The sequence below is a fragment of the Nilaparvata lugens genome, chromosome 1 (assembly GCF_014356525.2).
Source record: "Nilaparvata lugens isolate BPH chromosome 1, ASM1435652v1, whole genome shotgun sequence".
Taxonomy (NCBI): domain Eukaryota; kingdom Metazoa; phylum Arthropoda; class Insecta; order Hemiptera; family Delphacidae; genus Nilaparvata; species Nilaparvata lugens.
Genome location: NC_052504.1, coordinates 48,582,259 through 48,604,466, shown reverse-complemented (window position 1 = coordinate 48,604,466; position 22,208 = coordinate 48,582,259). Strand labels below are relative to the sequence as shown.

The 22,208-nt window shown below is 33.8% G+C and overlaps 1 protein-coding gene across 9 annotated transcripts in view; it reads left to right on the top strand.

The window, feature by feature from the left end:
* LOC111054079 (zinc finger protein rotund) overlaps positions 1–22,208 on the top strand; it is a 266,315-nt gene that overhangs the window by 109,094 nt on the left and 135,013 nt on the right. For all 9 annotated transcript variants that reach the window (XM_039435481.1, XM_039435524.1, XM_039435533.1 and 6 more), the window contains exon 2: positions 8,020–8,256. In XM_039435481.1, the coding sequence (XP_039291415.1) occupies positions 8,020–8,256 (237 nt within the window). The remainder of the gene's footprint in view (positions 1–8,019; positions 8,257–22,208) is intronic.

Sequence of the window (22,208 nt, the reverse complement as noted above, 5' to 3'; positions counted from 1 at the left end):
TGAGTTAAATTTTCCGCTAGAAGTTATTTGATAGCCTATGCGTGCGATTGGTTGATAGTGTGAAGTGTGAAGGGTTACTACATTTGCCGGCTCAATGATTCACTCGATGACTCAACACTCAATGCAATTGGTATCTCCATATTTACAATCGTAACAGTTCCTGGTTGAGTTGCTAGCATGAAGCAAGCACTATTAATATATCTGATGACTTGAAAAATATATTGATTTTTAAAAACCATGAATATACTTTAATGAGTAACAGAACTTATGATCTACTTTGTGTTTTACTGCACGACTTATTTTAAAATCAATTATTCGGAAAGCTTACTAAATCAATATTTCCATTAGCCGAATGCAAAAACCAAATTCTGAATAAATGAATTATGAATGAATGATATTCAAATTTCACAAACTCAATTTTATAAAAGTCTCATCACACTTTTAGGTATATCCAAAAACAGAAAACATAGTACACGTTTTGTATTTTATGTCTTTTTTGGGAGTGAACTAAAAAGTTCTTGTTCCCAGCTAATTGAGAAAAAGTAAGAGACAAGTACTGTACTCATACTTGAAAGTGAAGATGTTTAAAAATGTTCACAATTTATGGTAAGAATAATTTCTCACCATGTTAATTTACCGCGGAACGCATAGAATCTATATTGTTCAAATCAGAATTTAATCATTCCAACAGCTTCCTAGTTGAGGTGCTACCTATTCCAAATAGAATCTTAGCACAGCATCCAGTTTATTTAATGACGATGTAGGAATGATTCCATTGAGGAAGTGCAACTGAAGTTATTGTGTCATTCCAAATCTATCTCCCATCACAACTGCTCCCTATCTGAGTTAATACACCTTCCGACCCTTTGAAAAGCTTCCTTGTTCAGTATTTTATTGCATGAGACGAAAATTGCATGGCATCAGGAGTGTGAAAAGAAGAGAATGCACCTTAGATTACCTTCAAATAAATTTTTAGATTGATCCAATCAAACTCTCTTCAAATTAATCTTACACTAAATTCTTCCTAGTTTTGGCTATGCATACTCCAAATCGATCCTCTGTAGAGCACCCAGTTCAGTTATTGGTGGTGCAGGAATATTATTATGTTGAAAGCATTTAGAGAAGAAATATAACTCCTATTCTTACTGGGGAGGAGTGCAGCCAAAGGTATTTGGAATATTTCATGGTGAGGTTGCAGTTAAAGTTGGGTGGAATATTTGATGGTAGGAGTGCACTAAACTTATCCAAGCAGACAGGACAGGTCGCTTCGGCACCACATCTTGCAACCCAAGACGTGGCGCGGCGCGGCGCGATGCAAGCAGACAGCGTTCGTTCACCCCTCAGTGCATTCAGCCACTGCTCCTTGGCAAGGGCCGATCGATCTGCAGCCACACCAGAATGTAGGACAAACCCAGCAACTCCCCAACATTCTTCAACACATGCACGACTTGCTGCGCGGCGCGGCGCAAACTCATGGACTCGCAACTCTTTTTCCGACCCATTTTTCCCTGGCTTTTCATCTCTCGCCTCACCTCTCTAGCCGGCGGAGACGCACGCCACCCGCGTTATTTCTCAAAACTCCAGTCAACCGCCTAGTATGAGAAATGCAACTTATGAGCTTATGAGCAATATCTCACATCATATTAAGAAAATTCAAATTCAAATTCACTCATCGAAAAGACATATTTACAAAATAATAAATATAAAGAATATATGCTTTCTCGTTGAATGAAACTTCTTGAAGATCTTTTAAATCTGTTTGATTACGAAATTTCATAGATCTTCAATAATTGCGTCAACTGATGTTGATCACTCAACAAACACTGCTCTTAATACACAGAATTCATTCATTTCTAGATTGATTTTAGATCTGGGAAATGTATATAGTTCCAGATCATACCGGTAGAAAGGGTATGTTGAAGATTTGATCTAGAAAAATTCCAACAACCCCGTTGAGAACGTGAAGAAAGAAGAACGATACAGTAGGCTTATCAAAATATTATGATTTCTTTTGAAGTAATGAAGAATTGAACTCGCTTACATCGGAAAACTCATCTATAGATATTCTGATATCAATAGTCTCAGAATAACAAGCTAGTTTTGAGATTGACCTGTGACTGAAATGATTGTTTCAAAATTTAAACTGGCTTTCAAAATCCCTAGCAGAACAAAAACAATAACATGCATTTTGCATTGCATAGAAATAATCCTATACTATTAAGCGAGCAACTCCTGTTTATATGTTTAGATGTTTAGATGTTTGGATGTTCAGATGTTAAGATGTTTAGATGTTTATATGTTTGTATTTCAAGGGATTTCGAAAACGGCTCTAACAATTCTCACGAAATTCAGAACATAGTAGGTTTATAATATAACGATTCGATTGCACTAGGTCTCATCCCTGGGAAAACTCAGTGAGGAACATTAAAGGGATAATTATTATTATTCATCCTTGGAAAAACAGCTGATAATAATTATTTCGTCGTCTGTTGTTGATGGAAGTGAGTGAGCGAGTTCATGTGTGTGGGACTGTGTCAAAATTATGACTCAGCTGTTGAAATTTTGTAAACATTCAATCAGGTACTTAGTGCTGGTTGCAAAAAAGACGGTTTATTTTCAATCCTTATTAATTCCAGTAGATCCATCTTTTTGAAATGGTCTTCTCTGATTTGGATCACGTGAAGTTAATCAGGATTAAAATTTAACCAGCTTTTGTGCACCTGGGTATTTGTGATGGAAATTTTTGCATTCCTCTGGGAATTAATCTCAATTAACTGTGATTAGATAGAACATTTCTGTATGAATGTTATTATAGTTCCTTCTTCCGTGATAAATGTTAATGCTTTTGTACTCCAGAACAAAGCTCGGTCCCCGATATTAAGTATTGTACAATCAATAAATAACCAACAGCAACCAATAATCCTTGTCAAAACAGTTGTTTATAAAAGGTTGATTTATATCCAATATCATTTTATTCAATAATCATTGAAAATAACATTTGATCAAACCTATTTTCACAAGATCTAACAAAATATCCATGTGGGCTGTATAATCCCATGTAAGCCACGGCAATAAATTATTTGTTAATTGAAAAACTGCGAGCCGATGTTAATAGTCAGATTAACATTTGAATGAGAAGTTTTCCTGAACGATGCAGTTTTTTTATATAAAGAAGCAACAAATGTGAAGAGCAATCTGAATAATGGAAGTTGTCTTTGAATGTGACTGGTCAGATAAAAGTTGCGCCTACTAGAATGAAGTTTCGCTTTTTGTACTTTCAGTGCATTCAAATGTAGAACAAGCGCTGTATGTGTTGGCGGCTGAATTGAGGCAAAAAGTTTCTGTCTTCAATGATGGTGGTGGCTATAGACTCATGAGCTTTCAACTTAATTATTATTTCGCTTTACATCTGCCTATCAGAGGCGAAGTTGATGCCAACGGGACTTGTTCTCGGGCAAGTTGCATTGCATGATCGAATAATAGGGGCACCAGGGTACCGGTTCTGGATTATCGATTCCTTCAATTAAAATTGACAGACTATAATGGTGGCACTTTTTTGGCTCATCTTGATAGTCCATGTACTGTAATTGAGGAAGAATTCGATATTGATGAAATTCAAGTAGACAATGTTGAGGTGGAAATCCATGAAATGTTCGAGAAGACATTTAGAGGGAGTACTTATTACTTTATTTACTATCAATATTCCACTTGGGATAGCCTTGACATCTTGAAACCATTGCAATCTTCGATTCTTCAAGTTGAATGCAGATTGAGGTTATTATAGACCAACTTTCCTTGTATTCTTCAAATTGATAATATTGTACCTGTATTCCTCAATGTAATTCATTAGGAATTGAGCAAGGAAAATATTACACAGTGGGCAGATTGCAGTGAACTTGGAAAAATTCCAGAAACAATTGAAAGTGATTTTGGGTATTATAAATACGAATATGTGAGAGAACATTTTTCTTAATGTGAGTAGTTTCTTATTCATTCTGTTGATCTGACTGAAGGCTTTTCATGTTTCTTCATAAGTTTATTGAATAAGCTGACAATAATTGAAAGTAATCGATAATTTCTATAGATTCCTAATATATTTGTAAAAATAAATACAGTCATATTCACCCACATTCATAATTATTTATGATACTCTTTTCAAAATGTTTATATCTCCTATGGTCTTTGGATTGATTTTATTTCCTGTTAATTAGCAAGCTAGTGCTCATTATCAGTGAAACTGAAAATTTTACCTACATTAGGATGCATTATACCATATAGCTCGTATTTTTATATTATCTCCATAAAAAACCCTAAAGTATGTCGGATTGAAGTTTAGTTAAACTTGATTGTCAATTTCACTGAAAGTTGAATCAACGTGAATATCATTCTTTCCACTTATTGTGAGGTCATATTGGACCTCATTGACCTGATAGAAAAAGGATCGATCTGACTTAGGATGGATCATAAGAAAGTATTCTGGAAAAGAGTGAAGTGCAGAGAAATATGAAGGATTCAAATAATATCTTCAGAAAACTAAAATATAAATATTTTAAGCTGTGAGAAATTTCAAGAGTAACTAGGATAAGCACCCATACAAAATGATGTGCACGAGCATTATTTTTGGAAACATTTTACTAGTGACATTGTCAAAAGTATTTCAGTTGAGATACTACCACGTTACCGTACCAGAAAAGAACGAATTTCGTAGGAAAAAATCATATCTCCTTTTTGATAGAAGGATGCTTATAGTTCAAATCTTGGGAGTGATCCAGTTCCAAATTTGCAGCACAAAATCGAGAAACTAAAAGGATACTTTCTTCAAAATATATTTAATCTCATGACATTTTTATCTGATTCCTCCGATTATCAGTTTTAGGGAAATTTATTGAAGCTTTAAAAATAACTCAAATTAGGTTAGTCTTGGACATGGAATAAATTTCACTGGAATACATATTCTGAGAAATCTAATATTATTCAATGAGATGAACAATATCTTGGAGAATGTATACTCGAAATTTCATATATTTATTTGCTAATGGATGTTCCCTCAAGTTCATTTCTAAAAATGTAATACTATAAAAAAGTTTTTCTTGAAAATTTGTTCCATTTTCGTAGCTTGATAGTATAACATTCGAAATACTTCAATAATGTCACTAGTGAAACGTTTTCAAGAGCGAAGTGCTGAACCTTGGAGCATACTGCAGAATATGATTTATTACTTTATTGATCGTAAGAGTATATCATGAAAATATTAAGCTTTAATCCGACAACACGTTTCATACAGAAATGTGATAAATGCGACTGTTAACTTCTAAAGATCTTGGGTTATAAAATATGAGATCTTATCGTGTTGAAATCTTAATCTTGTGCGCTAAAAAATATAGACTAATGAGCTGAAAAAATAGCATACGGGATGATAATATTATGACATACGTATGCCTGCCTTCCAGCCATAATTTTCACAATAAAGACTTTTTATTAAAACGATTTCTAAGATCTACGCATGTTCTCCTGGTACATTTTTGAACGGCACTCGACAATTTTCTGCTGTCAATTTTCATTTGCAGCTGCAAAACTGGTTACTCCTCAACTTGAATCATATACGATTATAGTCTAAGCTTATGTAAATGCTAAACCTTAACAATAATCATTTTGGATTAATAGCTTGGACTCTTCTCTTGTTTATTATGAAGCTTGAATGTTATAATAACTATGCATTCAAAGGTTGCCTGGCAGACCATTATCAAAATATAATAGCTTATTAAGAAGAGCATAACAGTTTAATCTGCGGGCGTAATGTTGATACTAATAATTGGAATAATGCAGAAAACGGTAGCCCGATTAAATTAGAACGGGGCTCTAATATCCAATAAATAATTTGCGAATATTCAACGATTAGAACGTAATGATCAATTCTGATAATGATTAACCTTCGAAAGTAGATTGAGACATTCAAGTACAAGGTTGTCTGTTGTTGGAGTTTCCCTATTACCAAATTGCAGTTGATAGAAAACTGAACTATATTTTTATATATTATGACAAATACAATAGCTATAAATACTGTAGAATACAAAAAACATTATATCAATCATTCTATAAACGGGATGTATTCATAAAATTCTTACCTAAATCCTCTGTACCATAGGTATATTGTCACATTAGCTTCAATTTGTAATTCTTATAGCATTTCAGAGCTTGCATATTCTTTTTGATTTGCTCTAATTTTTCCATCCCTATAGCTATTCACAACTTTAATATCCATTATGAAAAATGATCCATGCAGAATAATACAATTTCACCAAATCGATTTCATTGATTAAATGTCCAATTCCTACTGTGAAACTCAAATTTATATTTTTTACATTAAATTTACATTGAAAGTATTGAGGAGTTGTTCCTGGTCTATATTGTTATGAGAGGCATATAATTAGTAAATTTGGACAGACTCAGATCATTTTATAGCAGAATTAAAAAGTGTGGAGTATTTAGAGATATATACAACAAGAATCCTCTGATGAAGTTCTCCTTTTTTCAAAAATCATCCAATTCTCTTTTTAGCATCGCACTATCCTTATAACTGATTGGGTTTTTGGAACTGATTTGGGCAGTCAGTCTTTTGATTGCACCAGCTAATTACCTGGTTAGTTGTCAATCAACACGCGCTGAATCAATGCTAGCTGAGCATTACAATAATTAACTTCAAATGCTTGACTGCCTCCTAATCAAGTTGAGTATATAATTTGAAAAGCGATCCCTGACATAAGAATAACCTGAGACTTATGATACTAATTTCAGTGGTCAGGTCTATCACTCAGATTCGAAGTAACTTTTATAATTCAAACAGAATTAAAGATTTAACTGATCTCATAATTTTCCTTCTTAATATAGGTTCAGGCACGGCTACTAGAATACATGTATTCTAGTATCCGTGGGTTCAGGCATTATAGATATTCAATAGTAGCCTACTGTTTCAGAATATGAACCAATAATAAATTCTACTTAAACATTTTCAGTTGAAATATCTCCACTACTTCACTTCTTTACAGATTAATCATAAGAAATCTCTCTTTTTAGTGTTCATAGATCATCCTATTTCTTTTTTTCTAAAATTATTCATTCTATTTTATAAGTAACTATCAACAATTACTGGAATATTCCAAGTAAATAAAAAAATTAGGCAAAATATCACAACTCATTTCAAATATAACCTGCGTTGTTTTTATTTTATCTTGAAACACTAGTAGTTTCGTTGATATCAGTTGAACAAGCTTCCCTCATTTCAGATTTCATGCTCAGGTTTTTCTTGCCACATCTTAATTTCTTCAGATTTTCAACACGACACGACTCCTTTCAAATACATTTTTCTCGAAACATAAGTTTCTTCACTTTTGTCAACAAATCCATCGCGAATTTTCCAGTTTAGTATGATTCATCTAATAACAGTTGAAATAGCTCCATTCAACCCCCTCAACTCAACAGAAAAATCGGACATGCGTTGAATTAAAACGCTGCATGACAAGTGTATTCCGGCCGTTATTCGCCCATCGCTCTTGTGTATTGTTTACAGAAATTCACTCTGGTTTGAATTTCATTTCCAAATAGATATTTTTCTCCGAAAATTCATCTAATTCTTAGTATTGAATGAGATTAAATTCTCGCAAAAATGTTCTGTATGTTTTGTGTTTTTAGGAAGCAGATTCCGTTCGTAATCTATTTTCAATTTTTCAAATTACACTTTTTCTGAATTTGTAGCCCCTAATGAATTTCTAGTGTGTTTTATGTACAAGTATTGGCTCTAGTTTTAAATTCATTCCCAAATACATTCTCTTCTCCAAAATACATTCTCTCTCAAGAAAGTTTCCCCAATAATTCAATCTAATTCTTACTATTGAGTTCTCGGAAAAATGTTCTGTATGTTTTGTGTTTCCAGGAAGCGGATTTCTTTCGTAATATATTACCAATTCTTCAATAATTATGATTTCTCAAAATTTGAAACTAACGTGTATTTTGTGTTTGCAGAAAGCGGCTCTGGTTTGGGGCGAAGGCGGAGCACAACACGGGGGCGCCACAGGGGGCTCGGCTGGGGTAAAGAGCGGGGGTCCAGGGGGACAGGGGGGCGGGGGCCAGGGCCAGGGCGGTGCAGGGCTGGTGCACTGGATGTCGGTGATGGCCGAGCACATGAACACCGTGTCCGGTACGGCGCCTCACCACCACGACGCCGCTGCCGTACACTACATGTGGAACGGGGCAGTCGATGTGAGTACTACCATTTCAAATAAATTCAAAAAAATGAAATTTCATGTGTAGAGATTGAAAGAGAAAATATGTAGTACCGCTATTTTGACTCATCTGGATAAAAAGCATTTTGGAAAAGTGTGTGGAATGTGTAGCAAGGAATAGCCTGGGTTTTCAATTTTTCAAGTGGATGTTTAGGTGGTGCCCTAGAATACGCTTATGTGAATTTCATTGCCAGGGGTCTGTTTTTTTTTTAGTTTGCCAATTCCGAGCTCAACAGATACAGAGCTGAAAATTGATACAATATCGCTAACCACGTACTATCATAGAGAAAATATTGCATCTTTTCCTTATGGTACCACGTAACTACCACTGAATTCAAAAAAGTGTGAAATCCAAGAAAGAATTTATGCATTTCATTGCTAGGGTCCTGCAATCGATGATATTCACCCAATTCCAATCTGAAATGAAATATTGGGACCAATTCATTGAGATTAGTGAATCAATTGATTTCATAACATTCAGTATTACTATTCAATTACTATCATATTTCAGTTACTATTTCAGTCTATTGATACGAAATACAAAACTAACTAAATCTAATTTGATAAATATACGTCGTCGAATCGAGATACAGCAATGAATTCATTGTTCTATTCAATAGACCACCTTTTCAAACCACATTATGCAGTATTATATCTTCAACAGTCTCCAACTTATTGAATGGTTCCCATACATATGACTCACTCTGTATATGATCGAAGGTTGAAAAATGATCCTCCTACAAATGGATAAACAATAAATTAAATATATAAATGTTAGATACCTTTCTGGAACTGCAAGTCAAGTATTGCAATGAGTAGTCCAGATCCAAGTAGTGATACTAAGGTCTTTATTCATGAATGAATCCCAAGCTAGCTTCGCCTTTAGAATAACAGGAACCAATAGCACACGTACAAACAGCTACTGTAACCGTTCTTATTGGCTCATCAAAGCCTGCTTTACTGTAAATATTTAAAATATCGTTTATGAACATTACCTTTGTAGTTTTTTTTATCAATTATCAAATAAATAATTGAAATTAGAAATAATTTTAAATGTGAAAACGTTTACTCACTCAACTTCATTCGAGAAATTTTTGTTCATACAACCTCTGTCTTCACCCCTTCGCTGCCGCGGATAGGCAACCCTACTAACAGCTTTCAGGGGTGGATCTCGATAGGTTTTGTAGATGCACCAATGCATGTTGACGATTGTTTTTCATTCTTGTTCGATCAGTTTTCAAATAGTATTTGGTTTGATTGCAATTGCTGATAAAAAGTGTTTTTGGGATAAAGAGTACAACATAAATTAGAATTACCTTTCACAAACCTTTTTTTAATATGGGACGAAACGTTTTTGTATCATGTATCTTTTTGGTTCAAGGCTAATGAAGAACTGATAGCTACGATACCCAAATTATGACATTCTACTCTTACATTTCAACTTGAATGTAATTCCTTCAAATATATTTTTTCTTGAACTGAGCATCTATAGCAGTTTGAAAGCATTTCTAATTGCATGAGTACCGTTTTTGAACATAGATAATCCATAGAGAAAAATCCATCTCTAGCCCAGTTGCATAAGTTACAATCATTATTAAATCTATCATTTCTCTGTTCTACGGAAATAGTTGTTCTCAATCTGAATTCCGGAAGCAAAACCAAGTAAATTGACGACTGGCGGATATCAATACATTTGGTCAGCTCGTCAGAGCAGAATCTCCGTATTCCTGTAAAACCTTTCACAGCATCCAGTTCCTAGTCGGTCTACACTGTCAGAATTGACTGTAAGGGTGGCATTGATATTGCTTTTGAGGAATGCTGACAGTTATAAGTGAATCTTACTCTTGTCGGTCCAAGGTGGACTTTTTTGTGGCCACTTATTATCATTAAGTCGGAAGGACGATTCTTTCCGATATTCGACAACAATACATTTCAATGTCAGACGCGTTATTTATCAGAGCGTTTCTACACTGTAATTTGCCGTTGTTCTGGAAATTGGAACAGCTTCGATCTGTGGCCTCTTGCCACGCATTATCCACGCTATCGGCAACCTTGACTGGTGTTATCACTCGTGTTATCTTGAGGAAAGATGAGATTTGGTAAAATTTTTCGACAAAATCTCAGTTATTATCAAGAGATTCTAAAGGATTACTTTTTGAGATTGCAAATATGTTGGCTTATATCTCAGATTCGATTTGCTGAAAAAAATTAAGCTAACTGTTGAAAATTGTGTTCATATTAGGATAGAATTCAACAGTGATAGAGGAAATAGTCTGTTATATGAGAATTTCCAAGATCTGAGAGGGAGGGGAAAAATAATATGATTGAAAAGAAATATTATTCGAGGTATAATTATCAATTTCAAAAGAATTGAAGAAGATTATAATTAAAATGAACTATCAACTCTTCCCAACGCTAAACTCGATCAGAACTAATGAACTATTTCATTATTGGCTTCCTATATCCCTGTTACACTTTCCAATAATTCAAATTGAAATTCTCATCTATACTTCCTCAAACTCTGCGATAATATTTCACTTCTTGATACTATTTATTTATTTTATTTATTTTATTTATTTTATTTATTTTATTTATTTTTTTATTTATTTATTTTATTTATTTTATTATTTTATTTATTTTATTTATTTTATTTATTTTATTATTTTATTTATTTTATTTATTTTATTTATTTTATTTATTTTATTTATTTTATTTATTTTATTTATTTTATTTATTTTATTTTTTTATTTTATTTTATTTATTTTATTTATTTTATTTATTTTATTTATTTTATTTATTTTATTTATTTTATTATTTTATTTATTTATTTTATTTATTTTATTTATTTATTTTATTTATTTTATTTATTTTTACATAAATACATACATGGAGACAACAGGTTAAACCCTTATATGTCTCCTTGAAACATTACAACATTCTTCATTCAAAAAATTAGATTTAAAATAAACATCAAGCTGAGAATAAAACAAGAGTAAAATAAAATAAGCACAAAATAAATTATGTAACAAAAAAAAGTGTCTTAACAAAAGAAATATGTGTTTTTTTTTATTTAAAAAAAATCCTATCTTAAAGCTAGGATTCCTATCTATCCTGAATCTATCTAATCCTATCTATTGCCGAAACTACTTTCCAAGATAAAATATGGGAGGTGGGAGAATATGCACTTAGAATATCTTACATGGGTACAAACCATGCAATACAGAAATAGCAAAGAATCATGTGGGCACAGCATTACGATGTATTGAACTATATATTCAATCATTGTACTTATATGAGAAGACACATTAGAATTATATTCCATTTTCTTATTCACATTTCACTACATATCTTGAAGACTTGCAGTGAAGTACTGGTAAATTGACTCACCTCTACTGCTATATTGCACCCTTTTGAGGGACTTACTCTAACTCATCAAGAGTTTGATTTTTATGTGATTTTCCCATCATATTCATTCACCCTCCTTTCCAGTAACTTGTAGACTTGTGAATCGTGTACATTGCACTCTTCCCCCAACGCTATTCGCGAGTCAAATATGTTAGATGCTAACTCGATACGCTCGCTACCCCTCATTCTAAAACCTTCAAATAATCTCCTTTTTATCATATTTATTCCTTTTTACCTTATAGATCAGACTCTTTCCTTTCCTCCATCACTGTTGCACTCTATCGTGATGTGAACCATAATTGTTGTATACGTCCCTCTCTCACACACTCACCACAATAAACCCTCTCTCCTCGATTATATTTATTTGCATCTTCCAGTGGCACCTGTAAGCAGCAAAATGCGTGCACATGGACAAGCCACGATTTCCTGCTGCTTCATGCATATTTCTCGATCAGTACAAGTGCAGGGCGGCGTAGTTGATCTGAAATTGGTTAATCAATGCTGACAGTATGAAGTGAATGTGACGTTGGTCGTGCATTGGGCTGGGCGGGCGCCTCCATTACATGTCACATGAATCGGCTAATTAACTATAGGGAGACCCAATTTATACCATCAGCAATCCTTGTAGGTAACAATTATACCTCCTATTCAACCAATGCTGACAGTTTAGAGTGAATAATGTGACTGTAGTATTCAACCGAAACGCCAATCGCCAGTGTCAGTATCACTGGAGCACTGAAGACAACTGGGTGCGTGAGAAAACAGCTACTATCAGTGCTCTAAATAGCACAAATTGTAAACTGCGATTACATCATTATTGTAGTTTGTTGAATGATTGGCATTGAACTGGAAGGATCGAATGTGATTGGGAAAATTGTGGACACAGAAGGATTGCAATCGTAGAATTGTAAGGACAAGAATAAGTAAACAAGAAGATATAATATTCAGAAGCTACAGATAGAGATGAAATGGAATAGTTATTTATCTTGCTGATTTAAGGCTTCCAAGTCCTCTTCACTACTCAACCTTGAGATGTGCTATGAACATAGATAAATGGTAGGGAAATAGAGTGAAAGTAAGGGAATTAAAGTGACATTATTCACAAATCAAATGCATGATGGAAATTAATCCAATTGATTAGCTCCGAAAGTGAAAAAAGATAAGTCTGCAAAATTGAATTTTAACAAAGTGATACGTTTTTATGTGGACGTTACCAAGTATAGTATATAGCTATATACTATCCTTGGACGTTAACCACGTTTAGAGATCTAGTTATAATTCACTTGTTAGCTACAAATAGCATTCATTTCTCCAGGTAATTTCATTCACTAGTTCTTCTCTTCAAACTTTTTTTAATTGATTGGAGCTCTTCTCTGCAAAGTAATTGTATCTTATCTGTAAAGTTGAATGAGTATAATTGGAGTTCCACACTTTATTTTCAATTTTCAAAATCCAGCTTAACATATATTTTTATATTTCTGTTACTTAAATTGTGTTCCTTTCAATCAATTTGTTATCTTCATATTCCATTCCTTCAACTATTATATCAGTAGAATATTTTCTTCAGAATTTAGATCCCTTGGATACGAAAAATTAAGACGGAAAAAATCTGTAAAGATCTGCCTCATATCACATAATTCATCAAAAAGAATTCTTGAAATTGAACTAGGGTGAGCCAAATTAAAGAATTTTAATGGAATTTTCTCACTTTTAATTTTACATGTCGGAAATTCTTTGAATTTGTTAACAAAAATATTTTTACTCTAAATACATTTTGTGAAATCATTCAATGTATCGATCATGTCAGCTTTAGACGTGCTACATGGAAATACGTTCGAGTGCCATGAGAACCAAAGAGAAGCCTTCTTCTCAGAAAACTCTTCTCTGATTGGCTATTGTGGAATTCAATCATGATTAAAATTAAACAGGCCTTTGGCCTTAGTGTTTTGATAATGTGACAAAATTTCAATAATTTGTCAATCAAGATAGCTGAAGACGTACTACATGAAATGTGGTAGGCTACTGGGCAGAAACAGGACAGTCGCAGAAACAGGATGATACTTCGTAATTATTCCAGAGAAATATCAGTGAAGCTTAATTTGGATCCCAATTAGGAGAATACAAAATGTCATTTCAGTGACATTTAAAGGGAATTCTGTTAAAACGAGTTGGATGAGAAGAATTAGGCGGACTGAAAAAAACCGATCGCGATAATTACCAAAACATCCGTGGGGCTTCGATGAAACAGGTTTCTGGTCAACAGATTTGAAGCAACGGAAAATTATAGTAACATGAAAAATATCTCGACTGAAGCAATACCAACCATCAGCATTTAGGAGACAAAGGATAACAACATTGATAAGAGTAGCTTATGTCACAGTAATGCTTCTGATAGATTGAAAGTGATAAAAATCTTCGGTATCTCATTAGCTGGACCCAGTTGATTACAATTAAGGCAATCACTGCTCGCCTTCTTATCATATTCAGGGAGGAAAGATAGTGCACTACATGATTCTAATTTTAAAAAATTAAAAATAACACCAAACTGGTGATAAATCTCTTGTTCTTATAATTGACGGCTTACAACTCAAACATTAAGGATTTTAGATAAGTTCAAAAATTTCATTAGTATATGAATATAAAATCAGGTTGGGTAAAAAAACTCACCTATTCAATGACTTCTATCATTCGATTGAGACCACTTCATTACTCCACATCTCCAGTATTATTATGTACTGTAGCCTAATTTATATTCAACTTTTTATACTCTGGCTTTCATAAAACTCCAGTAATAAAGATGTACAAAGATCATTAATTGAGTTATCTATTATATTGCACTGTATTGTGTATGGATTTATATAATATGCATTTCTGTATATTTTGATGAACTCACGTTGTAAAACAGTTACAGAGATCCCAGGAAACAGTAACAAAACTAGCAGCGATGACAACTTTGAGAGAATATCTAGTAGTTTATCCCATATCTCAAAAAAAGAAAGTGGGAATTACTGTACTTTATACTGTACGTTGAGAAAATAATGGAAAGCAGTAGCAAAATGTTGTAGAATTGGCAGCGTGGCAAAGATTTGAAAGAAGCTCCAACTACTACACCATTCATTGATGAAAAAAATTGCAAAGATGTTGCACTTTTGTGCTATAGCAAAAAGTAACAAGTGCAAAAATTTCTAAAGTTACTTATCCCAAAAATGGTTCTATTCCTAATTCAATCTATAATAATTGAGGGAGATAATTTCTCTAGTTGCAGGATGAAATACATTGCCCAGTTTCAAAGAGGAAACAGGTGTTAACTAATTTCATGCCCACGATTAACAAGTGCGAAGTCAGTAATATTCCCAACACTCTTCACAGACATCAGCAGTAACCTGGACGTTACATACAGTTAGCAAGGCAATATTTCCAAGCATCCTCCTGAACCTTTTCCGGCTTGCGATCAATATTATGGCAACAAATCCTCCTATTATGCAAATCTATATATAGTACGATTCACTTTAAACAGTCAGCATTGGTTGAGGAAGGAATATTATTGTTTTTTATTAGGAATTCTGACATTATAAGATGAATTTCACTGAAGGTGTCGTGGGTTCATTTGCATGGTCAAGTTTTGTGAATTGCCATCTTAGGAGATAACGACATCCGCACAATGTGTGTAAATCTGTCTACTGTCGATCACGTTCACCAGCGAATATATTTAGGAGGCATTTGTATGGATTTATCACTGGTTAGTTGGCAGGATTTCTGCTGATTAGTACGGGTAAAATAATGAAATTCATTTGGTAGAGTATAGTGGAAGACGAACAAATGACGAGTCGAGCGTTCAGAAATTTGCAAACATGTTGCATTTCATGGGAGAAATCATGAAATGTTGCAATTACTTGCAATAATTTGCAACTTCCAGTGAATAATTGATCAGAAGAGACTCTTTCCAATTTATTACTCTGAAGGCTGCCGAAGCTGAAATAATCGTCATCGTAATCGTCTTCATGGATATATTATCCTTTCAGGTCAGAAATTTAACCAGATGTAGTCTACAAGTGTTGAACGACATTAGGCATCCGCATAATGAAATTTTTTCTGGTTCGAGTCCCGGTTTCCATGGAAAATGTATTCCGTTTCATCCATTCAAATCCAAACATTGAAATTTCTTTTATTGAAAAAAATTCTAAATTTCATTTCAAAAAAGTAAATAAGTAAATTCGTATGGCTTTTGTTGGTGGGGAGTCCCTTGCGAGAAGGTTTTACCTCGCATGAATATATAATTAATATATATTTCGTTTCAAAGATAATATTATTCAATTCAAAAATTTGGCTATTGTCACCTCTTTAGTAATCGTCTTAAGACACAAGTGAGTGAGAGATCGGTTTCAGAAAAAGGAAGATTTCATAGTATCCTCTGTATAAATAGGCTTGTGAAAGAATTTCAGTTGGTCAACACGAGAAGGCCAGGAAAATGTACCTGATACATTCAAATAGTATACTAAGTCGAGATGTAAAGAAATTATGAAGATAATGGAGATTGGGAGAATTCGCAGAGGAGTACTGGCTTACATAATTAGAATCACAGATTAGATATAGTTACTCTATGTTGGGAAGTTTTGATACACATGAGAAAATATGAGTATGAATGTTTGATGTCATGACAGATGACTTTTTTCTCAATCCTTGAATGAAGACGACTATGAAAACTGAATACAAACTATACAGAACCAGGTATATGATTTTTCTTCCAAGTGACCTTGGTCTAGAATAGAAGAGAATATCAGTATTTCAGCATGATGGAGCAGGAAAGACTGCAATTATTGTATTCGAGATTTTCAGTGTTTTAGCAAGATGGTGCAAAGTAAAGACAGTTGGGTGCCGTTTACAGTAAGTGGGGCAGCACTCTGGCCTCGAGGCCCCTAATTAAAAGACGCAAGGGAGCCGGTGACCGCAGCCGCAGTGAAAGCAGTGCGTTGATTATACGCGGATAAACCTCGGTTATCTAATCCCGGTTTGTTAATCGGAGTCGGACGTTCGCGTGTCTTGTAAACAAAGCAGCAGCAGCACCATCCAACGCAGCAGCTCTCATGGAACTCTACCTATAGATAGAGTTCAAAGCTACCTCCACGTCAAGCTCTATGCTACCAGCTGACTTCCCGGGCGCCGCTAATTGCCGGTCGGACTCTGGAGAGCAGGATGGAGAAACTAGACTAAGGGCAGAAGGCCTCGGATGTGAGCCGAGTGGGCAAATACGGTCAGGGTCGCGTCGACGCACATCTGCGCAGCGCCTCCCGGGGCAGCGGTGTCCTCTCCTGTCAAGAGCCGCCCCGGGACAGAGGGCGGAGATTGCAACTGCTGTGGGAACTGACAGAAGTCAAGAGCTTCTGAGGCTGATTTTGTGGGCTGGACAAACTGCTGTTTTCGCCTTATTACCACTGTTTTACCACTATTGATATCATGTTCATTTCTCAATTTCTGAGTCTGATTTTGTGGGTTGGACACACTGTTATGACAGAACTCTCATGTTTCATACGACTGTTCACTACTGTTCATATCATTTCAATATTTGACAGATTCGACCCCGTGATATAGCCTACCAATACAAAACTGTAATCATTCGTGAACTGCATTGATGAGAGTTTTCGAGGACTAGCATGCTGCTTCGTTGATCATAACTGTTAGAGTTGTCATATCTGCTGATCATATCTGTATATCTGAACTGTATTATCCTTGAACTTTGAACTAGGAGCTCTGAGGAGAATTAGGCCTGAATGTGAATTGTTCATAAAATTTTCGTTCCAATAAAACTTTGTTACGGTAATATTCTTCTATTTCAACTGTCTATTTCAAATATACACTTATCAATCACTATTATGTTTGATGAATATGAACAAGCCTCAAATATGAATTTGAATATAATAGTAGTAGAATATCAATAATAGAGTATAAGAAGTGTTTAAGCTCATTCTACGATAACTCATGATAATCATCAATGGTTCTCATTTTATAGTATCCGTTTCATATATTGGTTTGTGAGATAAGTTATGTATTATAACCAATGGCAGGAAAAATTGTATTTGAGGTATTTCATTAAAAAATATGGTTGAATGAAAACATTTCCTATGGATTTGGATAGAACAAATCTCCACAAATTTCTAATGATAATTGAAAAAAATTAGAATATTTATTCAACTAAAGGAAGAACGATTGAAACTTCTAAAAATATCTAAGAATAACGCACCCTTGGCTCGGAGAAAAGGGTAGGAGGGTTTGTTGGGGTGCGGCCCTGGTGAATATTCAGTACGCTTCTAACATCCCACAGCAGCTCTCTAAGACTAGGGTTTGAAATTCAATATTCCTTTGTCACTGTAATTTGTGACTGGAAATGTTACATTATATTGGGAATTATTGAATGAGAATGGGCGTCTTTCATGGGAGAATCGTCTTGATTTATTAGCTTACAGCTTTTGTCAACCTGTTCATGTTTCCTGAGATTTCTAAGCTTGGTCCCTACTATGCAAACAACTTATAGCTTCAATAGATCATAAAACTCGTTGTCAATAGTGTATCTTGCATCTAGCTTATGCAGATTGAGTTTCGAATCTTCATCTTTATTAATAAAGTTGATACTGCAACTGTAATCCACAAAACAGTGAGCACATGAGATAATTGTTTTCTAAAATTTCTACAATACAAATGAATAATATCGTTGATATTTTTCTATAAGCTACCATATGATAGGAAACCGTGGTTCAAGTTAATAAAAATAAATTTAATTCATGATGATATAAAAAACACTATACTATGCGGAAAAATCGCAATGCGAAAAAATACTTTGAATAAAAGAACAAAATTTTAGAATAGAATAGAACTTTATTTACATAATTCAGATAATACAAAAAAAGAAAAAGAAAACTCATTCACAAAAAACACCTCGTTTGAAAAATTAATTCAAAATAACATTATAAAATATAATTCAAATAACTTTCTCTTTCGACAAAGTAAAAAAAGTTCTTTAGGCTTGGCCCAAGCCGTCAGCCGGGTTGATAGTTTTATTATGTTTTGAACATCATTTTATTGCCATCAAATTCAATTAACAAAGACAACCAACGTCAGATTTCAAGTATAAGTAGAAATATAGGTAAATTTGAAGAACCTATAATTATTCCACCTTTTATTTACCTAGAAATAAAATAGAAGAATTCGAATATGATTGAATTACACAATATCAAAAGAGATAACATATAAATAATTTTAAAAATATTAATTATCAATCAACACGTCTTTCCATACTCAATTTTACATTAATTCCATTTCTAAATAATCAAGTATACCTCATGTTAAAATAATTTTATTGTGACGCTTGTGATGCTTCACATATCGATGAAAATCATAAACATGAATGGAAATGTGAGCAAGTGCAAAGAAATCCTATTAGTCATTATCAAAGATGTAGCTCATTTCATAGACATCACATTTTAATAAATAGAAGCAAAGGCTGACTACAGTGATAAGCTGAATCGTATTCTCTGCTCTGTATTTCAAACATTCATCTCTCCTAAATAAAAAACAAAATTTGTATTCCAGGAAGTGAGGACTTATTTTTTCCCAGCCGAAAATATGTCTGTGTTGTTGATATGCTCAAGTAAACAATTCACCACAAGAATTAGAGTCGCCTCTGTCAAAGCAGAAGCCCGCACTTCTGGCTCCTGATTCGGGGAACTCAGTTCGTTATACTTCTGAATTTCCTGCAATGAATAAACTCCAAAAAACGGAAAAGACAGAGCGTCGAAATACGGATCATCCCAACATTGTCAATTGAAAACGTTTCTACGATTCATAACGTTGATCCTGGAGTGGATCTCCAATCGTATGATACCGAACATCTAATCTGTTTTCAAATTGCTGATATACGATTTAAAAATCTAATATTGAAAATGATTTTTTCATTTTTCAAATTCCATTATTGGGACAGTAACTTAAGTGAATGACGAATATTGTCACTGAGCAAATACAAAAATCTCTGTTGATAATTTCAACTACTCCCTGATGCTTGTGTATTGCTTTTTGCATATCGTACTCCTTGCAATCATCGATATATCTGATCAGACTTCTTAGCAGTCATAGTGAGTACAATATTGATAAGTACATACACCAATCCACAGAATACAATATGCACTAACAATTGATTTAATTCCATTATTGATAATTACACTTGATGCTGTATTATGTGACCAATCATTCTACATTACTGTATACTGTACATTAAGTTCATCTACTCTACGCTTTATTTTATGTTATTGGAATTCTCCTTTGCTTATAAGGCACCATTCTTATTTTTTCCGTCTTCATTTTCTCATATAATCAATACATTTATGTTATACCTGTACTGTATACAAGAAAAAATATTCATTCATTTATACAATAGCGCTACAATGACGCTAGTATAATGTTTAGTACAATGGCGCTACTTGATAACAACAACAACAGGCTTCTGTCCGAATTCTTCACTTTTGTAATAGGTTTACAAACATTGGAATTTAAGGCTGCATTCCAAATTATCCCATATTTCCCAATTCATAAATCAACTTCAACTCTAAAAAAACCAAACAAATTTCATATTTTGAGTAGTTCTTTTACAAATTAGAAGGATTTGAATCTAAGGCTGCATTTCAAATTATCCCATATTTCCCAATTCACAAATCAACTTTAACTCTAAAAAAACGAAACAAATTTCATATTTTGAGTAGTTCCTTTACAAATTAGAAGGATTTGAATCTAAGGCAGCATTTCAACTTATCCCATATTTCCCAATTTACAAATCAACTTTAATTCTAAAAAAAACAAAAAAATTTCATATCTTGAGTAGTTTCTTTACAGATTAGAAGGAAATGAATAACACCAACGATAAAAAGCTCTAAAGCTATCATTTCAAAATTCACTATTACAATATTGAAACTTCACACTTTTCTTTCCTTCGGTTTTCTTCTAGAATTGTCAGTAAAATCATGGAGAAAACATCGGTAATATTTCTCTATATTCATTCTGTTGAGAAAAAAAGGATTTCCAAAAATTAAATTTCGGAAGCTTTTTGAAAATGCAATTACTACACACGAAATTGATCATTGTGAAAATAGTTAATAATCATTAGAAGCAATATCTGTAGAGCTATGATGAACAATTTGATTGGGAACTCCAAGTGGCAACTCAACCGGTTGAGGTTTTTTCCATCATTTGTTGTAAACCCAATCATTTCCTATGATCGATAGCAATAATAATCTATTACTTCCCATGCACATCAAGGGCTGCTCCAGTAACACAGGTATTCTTGAACTTATTTGGTATGACTGAAAAAGAGGTAAGACAATGAAACCAATCCGTAAGTGACAGTACACAGATATTTTTTGTCAATTCGACCATAGCACAATTGTGTTCCAGCCTCGACCCACTATTTCTATAAATTGCGTTTGATTAAAACATACTGTATTCGAAATTGAAAAGAAACTTGTTTATAGACTGACGGAAGTTCTAATTAGGGAATATATATAGACAATAGGCCAATTAGATGTGATGTAAGTGAAAATATTTCGCTTTTCCTTTCTGCCTTTCTGGTCACTAGTCAAACCAGTATGTCAGAGCCAATGGAGCCAACGGAGGGCTTGCACTCCACTCACACTGCTGCTACTACTGCAACAAGCTGATGATGTGGAACCAAGCAAAGCATTTGACGTGTTTTGACCCAATCCCGACAAAGAGCACATCATTTTCCAATTGATTAACGTGAACCTACTATTCAGCATAGAGTTATACACTCCATTTTATTTTAAACTATTTTTCCAGTTGGCTTTCCTGATGCAATATTTGAAGTTGACTTTCAATACTATTACAATATTTATCTAGACGGAATTGTAAGAAAATTTAATTACAACTTGTCACGTTATTTTTTTCAATAACGAGTTGCCCTGCTTGGCTGCAGTCGGTAGAGCATGAATTATAAGATATATAACCCTTATTGTGGTTCCTAGAATAATAATAATAATACCAATTTCTTACTGGCTCGCCCAGGAGCTCCCGCGCAATTCTCTGCTCTTGCTGGTTACTGACGTCGGCTACTCCAACAGTCCACAATTTCTGTGACTGATTTGTGGAATTCCGCAAATGCAGATGCGAGAATTTACGTTGCTGCCATTTGATACTATGACTTTGAGATTCTTCAAATCAGATTTGCTGTTACTGGATAATTTATATAAATCTCTGGAACGTATTATTTCCAAAGATTTGATAATCAATGCTGTATATCGCTGCTTTCCCCAACTTATTCGGTGAAGAATATAGTTGGCTGGTAATCTTAATAATTTTTCAATACTGGTAACTAAATAGATTATAACGAGATTGGTCATGCATGGAGATAGGGAAATAAATAAAGGATACACCATCAAATATTGACACAAAATATTAACGAATAAATAAATATATAGAGCAACAAGTATAAAAAATAAAATAAGAACAAATATATATCTATATAAA